The following is a 17500-nucleotide window of genomic DNA, read 5'->3' as shown; positions in this document are numbered from 1 at the left end:
ACTTAGATTAATGTGTTTTAGCCATAGGTGGGGTGAACATTGTCATTTTGGTGTTTAGGTGGATTTATAAACTGTTTTTAGACTTAGATTAATGTGTTTTAGCCATAGGTGGGGTGAACATTGTCATTTTGGTGTTTAGGTGGATTTATAAACTGTTTTTAGACTTAGATTAATGTGTTTTAGCCATAGGTGGGGTGAACATTGTCATTTGGGGTACAGTTTACTAAGCTTGATTTTTTCCAGACTTATATTTGATGATTTTCAGATGTTATTTGTTGGTTCTAGTGAGTTATTTACAGGTGTTAAGCTCAGGTTAGCTTCCTTTGACAGCTGTTAGGCCATTTAGACTGGCTTTACACTTGTTTTTGGGCACATTTGGGTGGGTTTAGGACTTGGTGGAGGGAAACCCAAGGCTCGGAAACGTATCCTTAACTTTACATGTTAATTCTACCACCACTTGTACACCGACGGCTCCAGGTTGAGTGAATGTGTGGGTGCAAGTGTGTGGTCGACTGAATGTGCCCTCAGGTATCGGTTGCTGACTCATACATCTGTGTTTACTTCAGAACTTTTTGCTATTGACAAAGCCATAGACTATGCTCTCAATTCTAGGCATGACTCATTTGTCATATTTTCAGATTCAAAATCAGCCCTTCAGGCAATTGCATCTTGCACTACGGACTCTCACGAGATCCAGGGCCGCATCGTTAATAAGTGTCATTCATGCAACAAGTCATTCACGCTGATCTGGGTGCCTGGTCATTGTCGTATCTACGGCAATGAGAAGGCTGACTTACTTGCAAAGTCGGCTGTGGAGCTCGAGGAGACTTGGGACGTTCCTCGTGATCTACGGTCGAGTCTATCTCTCGGAAAGAAATCAATAAATCTTCTGTGGCAAGGTCAGTGGACCAGACTAAATATTCCAACTTGTAAGCCGTACCTGGGCGACTGGGACACTGCCAACCGCCCCAGTCGCCTGGAAGAAAAAGTGTTGGCACGGCTACGTCTCAATGCCACCATTTTAACACATATGAAACCATATATGGAAAGACGCTTCCTACCGCACTGTGACATCTGTGATGCGGTGTTATCTATCAGTCATATCATCCTGCGCTGTCGGCGATTTATTCGTGAACGTGCTTCACTTATAAATTACTGCGGCGCAGCAGACGTCCCCTTCACCCTTTCCACCATCCTGGGTGATGGGGACATTGTTATGACTGATAAATTGATGGCTTTCTTGAGAGAGACCGGACTGATCAGAGTGATGTGACTCTTGTACTGTGTGGTTATGGTGTTTATCAACGGTAAATATGTATATATTGTAATATTAATTAGGGTTGACAGTTGACATATTTTAAATAGTTCCTCCTCCTACTGATCTATTTCTAATATAGATGTCCCCTACATTAAGCCAAGTTCCTCGCCTGACAGTCACCAGCTGATGAGTGCAAGTGTGCAATATAGGAAGGTATTGGGCACTTGCAGTTGATGGTGGTCTGCTGGGCAAGGTTCTTCACTTTTGGTACAAATTACGTAAATATATCATCTTGTTTAATCTATCTATCTATCTGTCTATTGCCAGACGCCATAATCCCGTATGGGGTGGCCATTTGACTCTGAGTTAGTTGTTTTACATGGAGGGGCACTAACCCTCCACCAACCCACTTGTTGACACGTAGGGAGCACGTATGGTTTGGTTATATGGTTACCACCCAGCGTTTGAGTTATACTCATTAGGGCCGACAGCTGATGTATACGGAAATGTTGACGTGACACCCAAAGCAGAAGGGAAGCCATCTTGCTAAGGAAATGGTCTTGTATTAGCGCTGTTGGATGTCTAAGCGTTGTTGTGTACGGACAGGTCGCAGTTCAGTGGAAGCGTTGTTGCTGCGTTGAGATTAGGTCGCAGGTCCAGGAGTGGCAGACACGCAACCTGCCGGGAGAGAGACCAGCTGTGGGTGGCTCATGCGCGTGTTGATAGGGTGGGGTGGGCGGGGTGGGTGGGAATACACCTGAGCGAGGACAGGTGGTGCTGGATTGCTGTATATTATTTAGTGGCAGATGGTGCTAGGGGAGCCACCTGGACATACCCCCCCCTCCCTGAATGATGATGATGATGATAGTAGTTGTTATTATTAGTAGTAGTAGTAGTAGTAGTAGCGTTATTATTATTATTACTATTATTATTATTATTATCACTATTATTATTATTATTATTATTATTATTATTACAGTATTATTATTCACTCATCTTAAATGTCAGGACCAACTTGCCTAGCCCCAGGCCCCTATGCTCCTCATGGGGCAACATAGGATTGAATGATGGATGGATTATTATTATTATTATTATTATTATTATTATTATTATTGTTATTACTATTAATACTATTATTTTTCAGATAATATGCGGCCATAATTCTCTCTCTCTCTCTCTCTCTTATCCATTCACAGGACATACTACTGCTACTACTACAACTACTACTACTACTACTACTACTACAATTCTACCACCACCACCACTGCTACCCCTTTCCCTCCTCCTCCTCCTCCTCCTCCTCCTCCTCCCTCCTACTACTAGTACTACTACTACTACTACTACTACTACTACAATTCTCCCACCACCACTGCAGGTCTGGCGTTGATGTGCAGTTCGGAAAATATCTTTGGTCGGACTCGATATTTTTCTTGCCCAGAGGAAGGCGACAAACCGGATGAGATTTATTGTTGCGGTTTTGACGATAACCGCTACTGCTGCGCTACTGGCTTTGACGAGGAGTTCCTGGAGGACATTGCGGACAAGTAAGAGGCCTAGGGAGTTTATCTATCTGTCTATCTATCTATCTATCCTCCTGTCTATCTATTTATGACCTAACGAGAGTGATAATTGCTGTGGATTTGATGTTAACGCCATTTCTGTGCTACTGGCTTTGACGAGGAGTTCCTGGAGGACATTGCCAACAAGTAAGAGGCCTAGGGAGTTTATCTATCTGTCTATCTATCTATCTATCCCTCCATCTATCCGTCTATCACCTGACGAAAGATTTAATTGCTGTGGATTTGATGTTAACCGCTATTTCTGATCCACTGGGTTTGATGAGGCGTTCCTGGGGGACATTGCGGACAAGTAATAGGCCTAGGGAGTTTATCTATCTGTCTATCTATCTATCTATCCCTCCGTCTATCCGTCTATCACCTGACGAAAGATATATTGTGGATTTGACGATATTTACAGTTAAGTATCTGTTTATATATTCTCACTGTGTCTATCTCTATATCTATCTGTCCTAGGAATTAATGCAGCATTTATACTTCAATGTCTATCTATCTATCTATCTATTGCCAGACGCCTTAATCCCGTACAGGGTGGCCACAAACAAATCGCCTCCACGTCGCCCTGTCCCCCGCCATTTCACTGCCCCGCTCCCAACTCACACACCCCTCTCTCATATACCTCTCCACCCCATCCCTCCATCTCATCCTTGGCCTCCCCCTCCCTCTCCCCCCCTCCACCTCACTCACATACACTCTCCTTATCAGTCTCTCACCCTCCATCCCCCCAGCTCACACCTCCCTCTCTCATATACCTCTCCACCCCATCCCTCCATCTCATCCTCGGCCTCCCCCTCCCTCCATCTCATCCTTGGCCTCCCCCTCCCTCTCCCCCCCTCCACCTCACTCACATACACTCTCCTCATCAGTCTCTCACCCTCCATCCCCCCAGCTCACACCCCCCTCCCTCATATACCTCTCCACCCCATCCCTCCATCTCATCCTTGGCCTCCCCCTCCCTGTCCCCCCTCCACCTCACTCACATACACTCTCCTCGTCAGTCTTTCACCCTCCATCCTCTCCACATAACTAAACCGACGGGAAAAATGCAATTTGGTTCTGGACGCACGCCCAAAGTGCGCCATTTCACCCCACTTTACACAGGCACACAGTCAGGCATTACAACAACACAACAGCACAGGCAGCGTTACACATGTACATCATTACAACAACACAACAGCACAGGGAGCATTACACACACACAGTACATTGCAAGTACAGGTGGGTACTAAAGGTCGGAAAGGTGGTCTCTGTAAAATCTGAACTTTTAGAAATGAGACGATTTGGTGTACAGGTGATACGAGCAGGGAGGAGCCCAGGGACCTCTGTGGGGGGGCCTGAGGTGAGGAATGCAGCGCTGAGGCCTGCTGAGGAACGTGGAAGCAAGGACTTTGTGGCTAGTGATTTAGTAGGTGACATTACGGACACGAACATTGTGCGTGAGAGGTGCACTGCTGACGCTGTTAGTGCCCAGCCGTTTGTAGAGGAACTATGGAAGATTAAAGGGGAGGCAGCCTACAGGACTGGCGGATTTATAACGCTGGTATAACTGGGCTGTTTTGGAAAGCCCTGCCTAACACCGCACCTGAGAGAAACCAGTCCAGTGTGTCAGGCTGTAAGGATCCTGAGGAGGCGTCTCTGCCTTACCTGCCTCATGGTGTACAGTAGGTAGATAGGTAGATAGCTTGTACAGTAGTGTAATGTAATGCTAAAATGTACACTGTAGGAAGGTAACGATGGTGAACGAGGCCGGTCTAACGAGCAAGCTAAACGAGGCGATAAACAGGATCAAGACGCGTATAGGAGACAGCGTTGATGGGATGATTGGCCGAGTGAAGGGCAGGATGAAAGACAAGGCTATTGATGTAACGTAAGAACGAGGTGGTTGTCGTTGCAAGCTGCGGACGCGTTGCAAGTGACGAGAATGACCTGTGCAAGTTGCTAAAATGTTGCACGATGAATGACGAGGCTGTTGATGTGATGTAAGTTCAAGGTGGCTGATGTTGCAAGCTGTGGAGATGTTGCAAGTGACGAGAATAGTGTCTGAAATGGGCAAGGTGCTAAAATGTTGCACGATAAATGCCAAGGTTGTTAAGGGAAGAATTGGTGGCCTCGTTGCAGGCTGTGGAAATGTTGCAAGTGACGAGAATAGTGTATGGTTTGTGCAAGGTGCTTAAATGTTGCACGATGTTGATGTGTTGCAGATCTAATCTTGAACAAATTGCTGAAATATTGTAGGAGAAATGGACTCTCTCTCTCTCTCACTCTCTCTCTCTCTCTCTCTCTCTCTTTCTTTCTCTCTCTCTCTCTCTCTCTCTTGCATGTTTTTCTGTTTAATATTTGGTGTGTGTGTGTGTGTGTGTGTGTGTGTGTGTGTGTGTGTGTGTGTGTGTGTGTGTGTTCTTCTCTGTTAAAGAAGTGCCCTAACACCTTTTCCTATGTGATTTATTTTGTTTGTTACACCTTACTGTCCTCTTCTGTCTGTCTATCTATCTATCTATCTATAGCCCGACGCCCTAATCCCGCAAAGGGTGGCCACAGACAAAACGCCTCCAAGTCACTCTGTCACCCACCATTTGACTACCCTCCCCCCAACTCACCCCCCCCCTCCCTCATATACCTCTCAACTCCATCCCTCCACCTCATCCTCGGTCTACCCCTCCCTCTCCCTTCCTCCATACACCCTCTTAGTCAGTCTTTCTCCATTCTCTCCATATAAAGTACCATAGGATATTAACCAGCCATATCCCAGAATAAATCACTATGGAAGAGGTGTTAGGGAGCTTCGATAAGTAATGAGAATGCCGGAAATACTAAAGGAATAGTGAGAGAGACTTAGAGATAGTGAAGATAGAGTGAGAGATAGTAGGGAGAGAGAGATAGTAGAGAGAGAGAGATATATAGTGAAGATAGAGTGAGAGATAGTAGAGAGAGAGAGAGATAGTGAAGATAGAGTGAGAGATAGTAGAGAGAGAGAGAGGTAGTGAAGATAGAGTGAGAGATAGTAGAGAGAGAGAGAGAGATAGTGAAGATAGAGTGAGAGATAGTAGAGAGAGAGAGAGAGATAGTGAAGATAGAGTGAGAGATAGTAGAGAGAGAGAGAGATAGTGAAGATAGAGTGAGAGATAGTAGAGAGAGAGAGAGAGATAGTGAAGATAGAGTGAGAGATAGTAGAGATAGTGATAGTAAAGCTAGGTCAATTTCCCAGCAGGCGCGTACCCCAGGCTTTGACCCAAGTTGACCCGACCCCAATCGTGCCTGAGAGTGTCGATGAGAGAGAGGGAGTGAGAGAAGGCGTTCGGAAGGCAGTCGATCACGCGAAGACAAAGCTGAATGGTACACTATCCTCGGACAAGGTTAAGGAGAAAGTGAAAGGCGTTAAGGGAAAGATCGGGGAAAAGGTCGTGAGCAAGGTCAAGGAGAAGGCGGTGGACAAGGCCGTTAAGTCGTAAGTGATTGGTGACCTCGTTTGACCTTAATGACCTCGTGTGAGGTGATTGGCCTGGTTCCACTGCTCTCATTGCTCTAGAATAAACCACTGAGGATCCTGCATCGAGGAGTGACCTTGTTCCACTGCTCTCTCTGCTCTCATTGCTCTAGAATAAACCACTGAGGATCCTGCATCGAGGAATAACCTTGTTCCACTGCTCTCTCTGCTCTCATTGCTCTAGAATAAACCACTGAGGATCCTGCATCGAGGAATAACCTTGTTCCACTGCTATTTCTGCTCTCATTGCTCTAGAATAAACCACTGAGGATCCTGCATCAAGAACTGACCTGGTTCCACTGCTATTTCTGCTCTCATTGCTCTAGAATAAACCACTGAGGATCCTGCATCGAGGAATAACCTTGTTCCACTGCTCTCTCTGCTCTCATTGCTCTAGAATAAACCACTGAGGATCCTGCATCGAGGAATAACCTTGTTCCACTGCTATTTCTGCTCTCATTGCTCTAGAATAAACCACTGAGGATCCTGCATCGAGGAATAACCTTGTTCCACTGCTATTTCTGCTCTCATTGCTCTAGAATAAACCACTGAGGATTATGCATCAAGAACTGACCTCGTTCGACTACTCTCTCCTTCGCATGTCTGCCCTCTCTGCTGTAGAATAAACCACTGAGGATTGTGCGTCGAGAAATTACCTCACCTGACTCTTACCTGCTTGCCTTCTCCCCTCTCAGAGCACTAAGATAAACCACTGAGGATTGTGCGTCGAGAAATTACCTTATTCAGCCAGTAACTGCCTGCCTCTCTCCTCTCATCGCCATAGAATAAACCACTGACTGTAATGCATCAAGAATTGACCTTGTTCGATTGCTTCCTCCTTCGCTTCTCTCCTGTCATCGCTGTAGAATAAACCACTGATAATAATGCATCAAGACAAGGTGATTCATCTGCTATTTCTGCACTCATTGCTGTAGAATAAACCACTGATAATAATGCATCAAGACAAGGTGATTCATCTGCTATTTCTGCTCTCATTGCTCTAGAATAAACCACTGATAATAATGCATCAAGACAAGGTGATTCATCTGCTCTTTCTGCTCTCATTGCTCTAGAATAAACCACTGATAATAATGCATCAAGACAAGGTGATTCATCTGCTATTTCTGCTCTCATTGCTGTAGAATAAACCACTGATAATAATGCATCAAGACAAGGTGATTCATCTGCTATTCCTGCACCCATTGCTCTAGAATAAACCACTGATTATAATGCATCAAGACAAGGTGATTCATATGCTATTCCTGCTCTCACTCCTGTAGAATAAACCACTGATTATAATGCATCAAGACAAGGTGATTCATCTGCTATTTCTGCTCTCATTGCTGTAGAATAAACCACTGATTATAATGCATCAAGACAAGGTGATTCATCTGCTATTTCTGCTCTCATTGCTCTAGAATAAACCACTGATTATAATGCATCAAGACAAGGTGATTCATCTGCTATTTCTGTTCTCATTGCTCTAGAATAAACCACTGAGGATCCTGCGTCGAGAAGTGACCTTGTTCCACTGCTGTCTCCTTTGCATGTCTGCCCTCTTTGCTGTAAAATAAACCACTGAGTATCAAGCGTCGAGAAATTACCTCGTCTGACTCCCCTCTCAAAGCACTAAAATGAACCACTGAGGATTGTGTGTCGAGAAATTACCTTATTCAGCCATTAACTGCCTGCCTCTCTCCTCTCATCGCCGTAAGATAAACCACTGACTGTAATGCATCGAGAATTGACCTTGTTCGATTGCTTCCTCCTTCGCTCTAGAATAAACCACTGATAATAATGCATCAAGACAAAGTGATTCATCTGCTATATCTGCTCTCATTGCTCTAGAATAAACCACTGAGTATCAAGCGTCGAGAAATGACCTTGTTCCACTGCTATTTCCTGGCCTGTCTCCTCTCATCACTGTAGAATAAACCACTGAGGAATGTGCGTCGAGAAATGACCTCATCTGACTCTTACCTGCTTGCCTTCTCCCCTGTCATCACCATAGAATAAACCACTGACTGTAATGCATCGAGAAATGACCTCGTTAGACGGCTCCCCTTTGCTTCTTTCCTCTCATCGCTATAGAATAAACCACCGAGGAGTATGATTCGAGAACTGACCTTGTTCGACTGCTTGTCTGCCCTCATCGCTGTAGAATAAACCACTGAGTATCAAGCATCGAGAAATGACCTGGTGTGACTGCCATCTGGATCCCTTGCACTCTCATCTCACTAGAATAAACCACTGACAGTAATGCATCAAGACACGGTGATTAACAAGGCCTAGTTCTGCTCTCATTGCTCCAGAATAAACCACTGAAGATCATGTGTTGAGAAGTTACCTCCCCATAAAATAAACCACTGACTGTAATGCATCGAGTAATGACGTTCGACTGCCACCTCCTCCTCTTGTCTGCCCTCATCACTGTTAGAATAAACCACTGAGTATCAAGCGTCGAGAAATGACCTGGTGTGACTGCCATCTGGATCCCTTGCACTCTCATCGCACTAGAATAAACCACTGACAGTAATGCGTCGAGGAATGACCTTGTTTGCCTGCTATCTTCTTGCCTTGTCTCACTGAAATAAACCACTGAGTATCATGCGTCGAGAAAGACTGTTAAGGGTTTACAGAAGCTCCCTAACACCTCTTCCTTAGTGATTTATTTTTGGATATGACTGTGCTTGCCTTCTCTGCTCTCATTGCCATAGAATAAACCACTAAGGATCATGCATCGAGAAATGGCCTGGTCTGACTGTGCTATCTTGGTGGCTGTCTGCTCTCATTGCCATAGAATAAACCACTAAGGATCATGCATCGAGAAATTACCTCATTTGACTGTTAATGCTTGGTTTCTGTCCTCTCTGCAATAGAATAAACCACTGGGTATCATGCGTCGAGAAAGACTGTTAATATAAGGGCTAAAGAAGGGTTAAAGAAGCTCCCTAACACCTCTTCCTTATTGATTTATTCTTGCATACGACTGTGCTCTCTGGGTGCCTTTTCTCATCACACTAGAATAAACCACTGACTGTAATGCATCGAGGAATGACCTTGTTTGACTGCTGTATCCTCTCATGGACCTAGAATAAACCACTGAAAATCCTGCATCGAGAAATGACCTGGTTGGACCTTGCTGTCTGGGTCACTTGCACTCTCATGGACCTAAAATAAACCACTGACAGTAATGCATCGAGGAATGACCTTGTTCGACTGCAACATCCTTCACTTCCCTCCCCTCATGGCCATAGAATAAACCACTAAAAATCCTGCATCGAGAAATTTCCTGTTCAACTGTTACTCCTCTGCTTGCACTCTCATCACTCTGAATTAAACCACTTAGGAGCATGCATCAAGAAATTACCTCATTTGACTGTTAACTGCTTGGCTTCCCTCATTCTCAGGGGGACATGGAGGTGATTTGTTTGTGGCCACCCCTTACAGGATTAAGGCATCTGGCAATAGATAGATAGATAGATAGATTGTTAACTGCTTGGCTTCTCTCCTCTCATTCTCAGGGTGACATGGAGGTGATTTGTTTGTGGCCACCCCTTACAGGATTAAGGCATCTGGCAATAGATAGATAGGTAGATAGACTGTTAACTGCTTCTCTCCTCTCATTGCTATAAAATAAACCACTTAGGATACTGCATCGAGAAAGTGTGTTAAGATTAGGTCATATATTCTTATCAGTTAATAAAGCTCCCTAACACCTTTTCCTTAGTGATTTATTTTTGGATATGGCTGGTTAACACTTGTACGTTATTTATGCAGAGTATGGTGTCAGTCCTTCTCTTCTTATTTCTCACCACCATCCACTCACTTGATGTAGTGCTGCCTACTTCTTCCTTAGCCTTTATCATTCTTTTTCTGTGCCTGTCCTCCTCTCTTCCTATTTCTCACCATCATCCACTCACTTGATGTAGTGCTGCCTACTTCTTCCTTAGCCTTTATCATTCTTTTTCTGTGCCTGTCCTCCTCTCTTCCTATTTCTCACCATCATCCACTCACTTGATGTAGTGCTGCCTACTTCTTCCTTAGCCTTTATCATTCTTTTTCTGTGCCTGTCCTCCTCTCTTCCTATTTCTCACCATCATCCACTCACTTGATGTAGTGCTGCCTACTTCTTCCTTAGCCTTTATCATTCTTTTTCTGTGCCTGTCCTCCTCTCTTCCTATTTCTCACCATCATCCACTCACTTGATGTAGTGCTGCCTACTTCTTCCTTAGCCTTTATCATTCTTTTTCTGTGCCTGTCCTCCTCTCTTCCTATTTCTCACCATCATCCACTCACTTGATGTAGTGCTGCCTACTTCTTCCTTAGCCTTTATCATTCTTTCTGTGCCTGTCCTCCTCTCTTCCTATTTCTCACCATCATCCACTCACTTGATGTAGTGCTGCCTACTTCTTCCTTAGCCTTTATCATTCTTTTTCTGTGCCTGTCCTCCTCTCTTCCTATTTCTCACCACCATCCACTCACTTGATGTAGTGCTGCCTACTTCTTCCTTAGCCTTTATCATTCTTTTTCTGTGCCTGTCCTCCTCTCTTCCTATTTCTCACCATCATCCACTCACTTGATGTAGTGCTGCCTACTTCTTCCTTAGCCTTTATCATTCTTTTTCTGTGCCTGTCCTCCTCTCTTCCTATTTCTCACCATCATCCACTCACTTGATGTAGTGCTGCCTACTTCTTCCTTAGCCTTTATCATTCTTTTTCTGTGCCTGTCCTCCTCTCTTCCTATTTCTCACCATCATCCACTCACCTGATGTAGTGTTGCCTACTTCTTTCACCTCTGTCATTCTGTGTCAGTCCTCCTCTCTTCCTGTTTCTCACCACCATCCACTCACCTGATGTAGTGTTGCCTGCTTCTTCCTTCACTATGATTTCTTGTCCTATTTTAGTTGAGTGATAGATAGATAGATAGACAGACAGACAGACAGATAGATAGATTGAGAGAGAGAGAGAGAGAGAGATGCACTATAATGATCGCTGACATTTTTTCAAGAGTCAAGAATGAATCACCAGCAGTCATGTGTTTGAACCAAAATGGCCGCCCTGTGTTTACATGTGAATCAGAACACCGCTCGCAAAATAACAGTGCATGACAGCGCTGCCAGAGATCGAGCAGCGTGGGGAGCATCTTGGAGCGTTTATATATGATACGAATGATTGAGTGTGACCCCAGGGATGCTGCCAGAGATCAAGCAGCATGGAGAGCCGCCATTAGGTGACCAAGGCCAATGCATGCATGTTGGAGCGTTTATTGATGATGATGATGATGGTGATGATGATGATGATGATGATGGTGATGATGATGATGATGATGATGATAATAATAGGAATAATAATAATAATAATAATAATAATAATAATAATAACAGCAATAATAATAATAATAACAGCAATAATAATAATAGTAATAAAAGCAATAATAATAATAATAATAATAACAATAATAATAATAATAATAACAGCAATAATAATAATAATAATAACAATAATAATAATAATAATAACAGCAATAATAATAATAATAATAACAACAATAATAATAATAATAATAATAACAATAATAATAATAATAATAACAGCAATAATAATAATAATAATAATAATAATAATAATCTTTTTTCCAGGCTTCCAGTGATCCTAGGGGTAGTAGTGGCACTAATCATAGGCATCGTTGTGCTGTGTGTGGTGTGCTGCTGCTGTTGTCCGTTCTGCATCCTGTACAAGAGGCGTAACAGGGGTGTGGTGCATAACCGTGAGTGTCTATCTATCTATCTATCTATCTAGGTGTCTCTCTCACTCACTGTCTATCTATCTGTCTATCAAAGTCTGTTCCGCGTTCTGTACGAGCAGCGGAACAGGGGTGTGGTGCATAACCGTGAGTGTCTATCTATCTATCTATCTATCTAGGTGTCTTTCTCACTCACTGTCTATCTATCTGTCTATCAAAGTCTGTTCCGCATTCTGTACGAGCAGCGGAACAGGGGTGTGGTGCATAACCGTGAGTGTCTATCTATCTATCTATCTATCTAGGTGTCTCTCTCACGCACTGTCTATCTATCTGTCTATCAAAGTCTGTTCTGCGTTCTGTACGAGCAGCGGAACAGGGGTGTGGTGCATAACCGTGAGTATCTATCTATCTATCTGTCTATCTATCTATCTTGGTGTCTTTCTCACTCACTGTCTATCTATCTGTCTATCAAAGTCTGTTCCGCGTTCTGTACGAGCAGCGGAACAGGGGTGTGGTGCATAACCGTGAGTGTCTATCTATCTATCTGTCTATCTATCTATCTAGGTGTCTTTCTCACTCACTGTCTATCTATCTGTCTATCAAAGTCTGTTCCGCGTTCTGTACGAGCAGCGGAACAGGGGTGTGGTGCATAACCGTGAGTGTCTATCTATCTATCTATCTATCTAGGTGTCTCTCTCACTCACTGTCTATCTATCTGTCTATCAAAGTCTGTTCTGCCTTCTGTACGAGCAGCGGAACAGGGGTGTGGTGCATAACCGTGAGTGTCTATCTATCTATCTATCTATCTAGGTGTCTTTCTCACTCACTGTCTATCTATCTGTCTAGCAAAGTCTGTTCCGTGTTCTGTACGAGCAGCGGAACAGGGGTGTGGTGCATAACCGTGAGTATCTATCTATCTATCTGTCTATCTATCTATCTTGGTGTCTTTCTCACTCACTGTCTATCTATCTGTCTATCAAAGTCTGTTCCGCGTTCTGTACGAGCAGCGGAACAGGGGTGTGGTGCATAACCGTGAGTGTCTATCTATCTATCTATCTATCTAGGTAATAATAATATCTAGTAATAATAATAAGAATAGGAATGATAGAAATAATAATAATAATAATAATAATAATAATAATAATAATAATAAAGGAAAAATAATAGTAATAATAATAATAATAATAATAACTATAATAATAATCGATTTCCGTGCCTCCAAAAAAACAAATTCTTTCTATAGCTGCCTCCGACCACAGAACTCGAACGTAAATATAGTTACATCGGAATATCTGAGGTTTTAACATGGGGTGGAGAGGTATATGAGAGAGGGGGGTGTGAGTTGGGAGCAGGGCAGTGAAATGGCGGGGGACAGGGCGACTTGGAGGCGATTTGTTTGTGGCCACCCCAAATGGGATTGAGGCGTCTGGCAATAGATAGATAGATAGATAGATAGATCTAGATAAAGTCTCCCCGCAATATGCCTCGTATCCGTTCATTAGGCTGTCTGGATCACTCGGCCACTCCTTAGGCCTATGCTGTTCGTGGATCCAGTGTTTTTGCCGCGTGTGATTCCTGGAAAAACGACCCTTCTGTTTGTGGGTCGCTGTTCCACCTTTTGCTTGCATGCTCGTAGCCATGCGTGGGTTGAGATGTGGCAACGCTGTACACTCCCCAGCCGCATCTCAGTTCCCACGTTTGTCTCCCCGCGTGTGGGTGTGTTTGGCTGAGGCTTAGCAATGGCAGCTGCTGTTTTAGTGTTTGTGGTGCTGCTGTATGTCCTGCAGGCCTGCGCACCAGTTGATGTGTGTAGCCACAAGCGTGTTCTCGCCACCCTTTGAGCTTCAACTTATCCTTACTCATCAACGGGACCAGGTGGACACGTTGGGATACTGCCATTTGAAAGAAGAAGAGTTGTTGATTCTTATATATCTTCAATTTTTCCTCCAGCTGTTGTAGTTCGGCAGATATTAGGGTGGGAAGTAATGGCATTTTTTTCTAAATCACAAAACCCCCAGCGTGTAGGGGTTAATTCTCCTCTGTGGTGGTGTGTGTGTGTGTGTTGGCCGCAGCCTCGCCCAGGAAACACAACAGGAGGGTTTTGACGCGGGAGAAGAAGCGTGGACAAGGGCTGGCAGCTTCACATATTCCTCATTAAGTTGACTTGGCTCGTTGAACCTTGTATGACGTCAGGAAATCATTGGACAGTCTGCCTTAGTGATGTTCGAGCCCCGCCACGCCATCACTGACCAGTCCCTTCAGCAACACGTGCCGATGTGCTTGTACGTGGGACCGCGGTGATGGCTGTAGTCGAGAAGCGTACACGCCTACACAGCGCACACGACTTCAGGACATCTGAGGGTCAGGTCTTCCAGTTCAAACATCAACAGGGACTCAGGAATGGCTGTAGTGTGTGCCTGAGGAAAGGGAGGAAGTGTGTGCCAGAGGAAAGAGACAAGTGTGTGCCAGAGGAAAGAGACAAGTGTGTGCCAGAGGAAAGAGACAAGTGTGTGCCAGAGGAAAGAGACAAGTGTGTGCCAGAGGAAAGGGAGCGAGTGTGTGCCAGAGGAAAGGATGCGAGTGTGTGCCAGAGGAAAGGATGCAAGTGTGTGCCAGAGGAAAGGATGCAAGTGTGTGCCAGAGGAAAGGGTGCAAGTGTGTGCCAGAGGAAAGGGTGCAGTGTGTGCCAGAGGAAAGAGACAAGTGTGTGCCAGAGGAAAGAGACAAGTGTGTGCCAGAGGAAAGAGACAAGTGTGTGCCTGAGGAAAGGAAGCAAGTGTGTGCCAGAGGAAAGGGAGCAGTGTGTGCCAGAGGAAAGGGAGCAGTGTGCGCCTGGTCAGAAGTCGCGCAAATAATGTGTTTTGGTGTTGTGGTGTGCCAATGCTAACAGGATGCACCGCGTCAAACCCATTTCTGTTGGCTGTTCGAGCGATAATGAATGTATGGCCAGCCTGGGGTCGGATAAGATGTGAAATACGCTGTCTGTGCTTCAGTGGGTAGTCGTTTAAATTCACAGGAATGGAAAAGAATCGAAAAGGGCTTGGATGTGGGGAGAGTTACGAATGAAGGAACAAACTGAATGAATGAAGGCAGGTCAGAAAGGAAGGAAGAAGGCATGAGTGAAGTAGGGTTGAAAGGAAGGAATTGTGGAGAGAAAGGAAGGATTTTGAGAGAGAAAATAGCGAAACGAAGGATTTTCAGGGAGAGGAATGAATGAAGGCAGGTCAGAAAGGAAGGAAGAAGGCTTGAGTGAAGTAGGGTTGAAAGGAAGGAATTGTGGAGAGAAAGGAAGGATTTTGAGAGAGAAAATAGACATAAGAGAAAGACGAAGGCTTTTCAGAGAGAGACATGAGCGAAGGCAGGTCAGAAAGGAAGGAATCTATCTATCTATCTATAGCCCGACGCCCTAATCCCGCGAAGCGTGGCCACAGACAAAACGCCTCCAAGTCGCTCTGTCACCCATCATTTGACTACCCTCCCCGCAACTCACCCCCCCCTCCCTAAGGCATGAAATTGACGTACTTGAGGGTAGTATTAGGAGGGGTACTGTACGAAACCATTACTACGCTGGGTGGTAACCATAGCATAAGGGTACTTCGCATATAGTCTGGGCATTGGGTAGTGTTAGGAGGGGTACTGTACATATATGGGTAGTATTAGGAGGGGTACTGTACGAAACCATTACAACGCTGGGTGGTAACCATAGCGTAGGGTCTAATTCCAGTTCTCATTCTCCGCAGCCCCGCCTGACACAGCCGTGATGCAGCCGCTCCAGAACCAGCCGGTCTACGTGGCTCAGCCGGTGTACCCCCCACAGCCAGGCTACCCCCCACAGCCTGCCTACCCACCACAGCCTGCCTACCCTCCACAGCCTGGGTACCCACCACAGCCTGCCTACCCTGCACAGCCCTACCCACCGCCTAACCCAAGTAGGTCGAGAGAAAGAGAGAGAGAGAGAGAGAGAGAGACATTGGTTGATAGATAGATAGATACATAGATAGATAGGTCGAGAGAGAGAGGTGAACATCGGGATTAGGGTTGTGAGAGGTAGACCAAAAAGACCTGGGATGAGGTCATAGAGTGTGACCCCAGGGATAAGGCGCTGAATAGGGAGGCTGCCAGAGATCAAGCAGCGTGGAGGATGACAATTGGGTGTGGAGGGTGAGAAGTGTGAACGTTGGGGCTGTGGTAGTGAGAGGCAGACCGAGAAAGAGCTGGGATTAGGGATAAGGCGGCGAATAGGGAGGCTGCCAGAGATCAAGCAGCATGGAGAGCCGCCATTAGGTGACCTAGGGTGATGCATGTACAGTCGCCAAACTTTCCACCTGGGCCACCTAGCCGCAAGAGGTGGGTAGCGGGTGCTGGCAACGGTGTATCTGTTTGTTCGTATGTACATGATGGGTGGGGAGAAAAATGTCTCAGAAGTAAGCCTGCTTTCTCATCAGCTCAGCCAGTTGCATGAAACTGGTCGCACGGAAAACTGTCGTGTGCCACGGGTCGTGCTGACCAAGGCCAAATAAATATGACGATATTAATTTTATAATATGGTATTATAGATATGATATAGATATATACTATTATACATAATACAATAATATATATTTTACTGTACTCATTTGGCCTTGGTCCGTGCAACCTGTGGCATGCAACAATTCCACGCGACCAGTTTCTTGCAACTGATCGAGCCAGTGGGAGACCTACTTAAGGGGGGGGGGGCTTGGAATAGTGAAGGCCAGGGCAGGCACCGGACGGGAGGGGGGGGGGATTATGTTATTCGTCCCGCCAATGATAATAATTGCCTAACTAGTTTTTGAGATCCATTAGCATTGTACTAAATATTTGCATTCTTAACAACATTAAACGTCACTTACAACATTAAACGTCACTTACAAGCCTTTCTCTCTCTCTCTCTCTCTCTCCTTATATCAGCAATTCCATTTCATAGGGTTATCACTTAATACCATTATCCGTATAGGTTGAAGAGGAATGCATTTACCTAACATCTGCGTCCATTTACAAGTAAGATTACCTGTCATATGCACATCATGACACTGACCAATAAACATTAGGATGATGTTGACACGCTGTTAACGGTTGCGTATTTCCTCGTTGGTAGGAGGTTGAAATACCGTCACCTCAACAGGCAAAGAGTTTATGCATACTGTTGTCGAATGTGGCTATTATATCAGCTATGATAATGACTTACTGTATCATATTTTATCTGATTGGTCATTACAGCACACCTTCATAGTCCATTCATCTAACGAATGACTGAATTACACATTACAAGGAAAAATGATTGTGAGCGGTGCTGCTTATGTGTGAGGTCACACATTTACACGCTCATTGATTATGCACCGAACAACATATTCTTACATTATAGCAAGATCAAGACACCACCTCTCCATCACAGTATGCAAAAGCCTTCAGTCATTT

General features: G+C 44.8%; 1 protein-coding gene across 1 annotated transcript in view; it reads left to right on the top strand.

Moving 5' to 3' along the window:
* The window catches only part of LOC145419175 (uncharacterized), a 22828-nt gene that overhangs the window by 3614 nt on the left and 1714 nt on the right, over nt 1-17500 (top strand). The window contains exons 2-5 of the mRNA XM_080287414.1: nt 2634-2802; nt 6044-6280; nt 11961-12088; nt 15805-15993. Of these exons, the coding sequence (XP_080143540.1) occupies nt 2634-2802; nt 6044-6280; nt 11961-12088; nt 15805-15993 (723 nt within the window). The remainder of the gene's footprint in view (nt 1-2633; nt 2803-6043; nt 6281-11960; nt 12089-15804; nt 15994-17500) is intronic.

This window comes from Coenobita brevimanus, chromosome 117, assembly GCF_032717465.1.
Source record: "Coenobita brevimanus isolate Jiangsu-jjx chromosome 117, ASM3271746v2, whole genome shotgun sequence".
Taxonomy (NCBI): Eukaryota; Metazoa; Arthropoda; class Malacostraca; order Decapoda; family Coenobitidae; genus Coenobita; species Coenobita brevimanus.
Note: the sequence above shows the minus strand (reverse complement) of the source record. Positions and strands in the feature narration are given on the sequence as shown.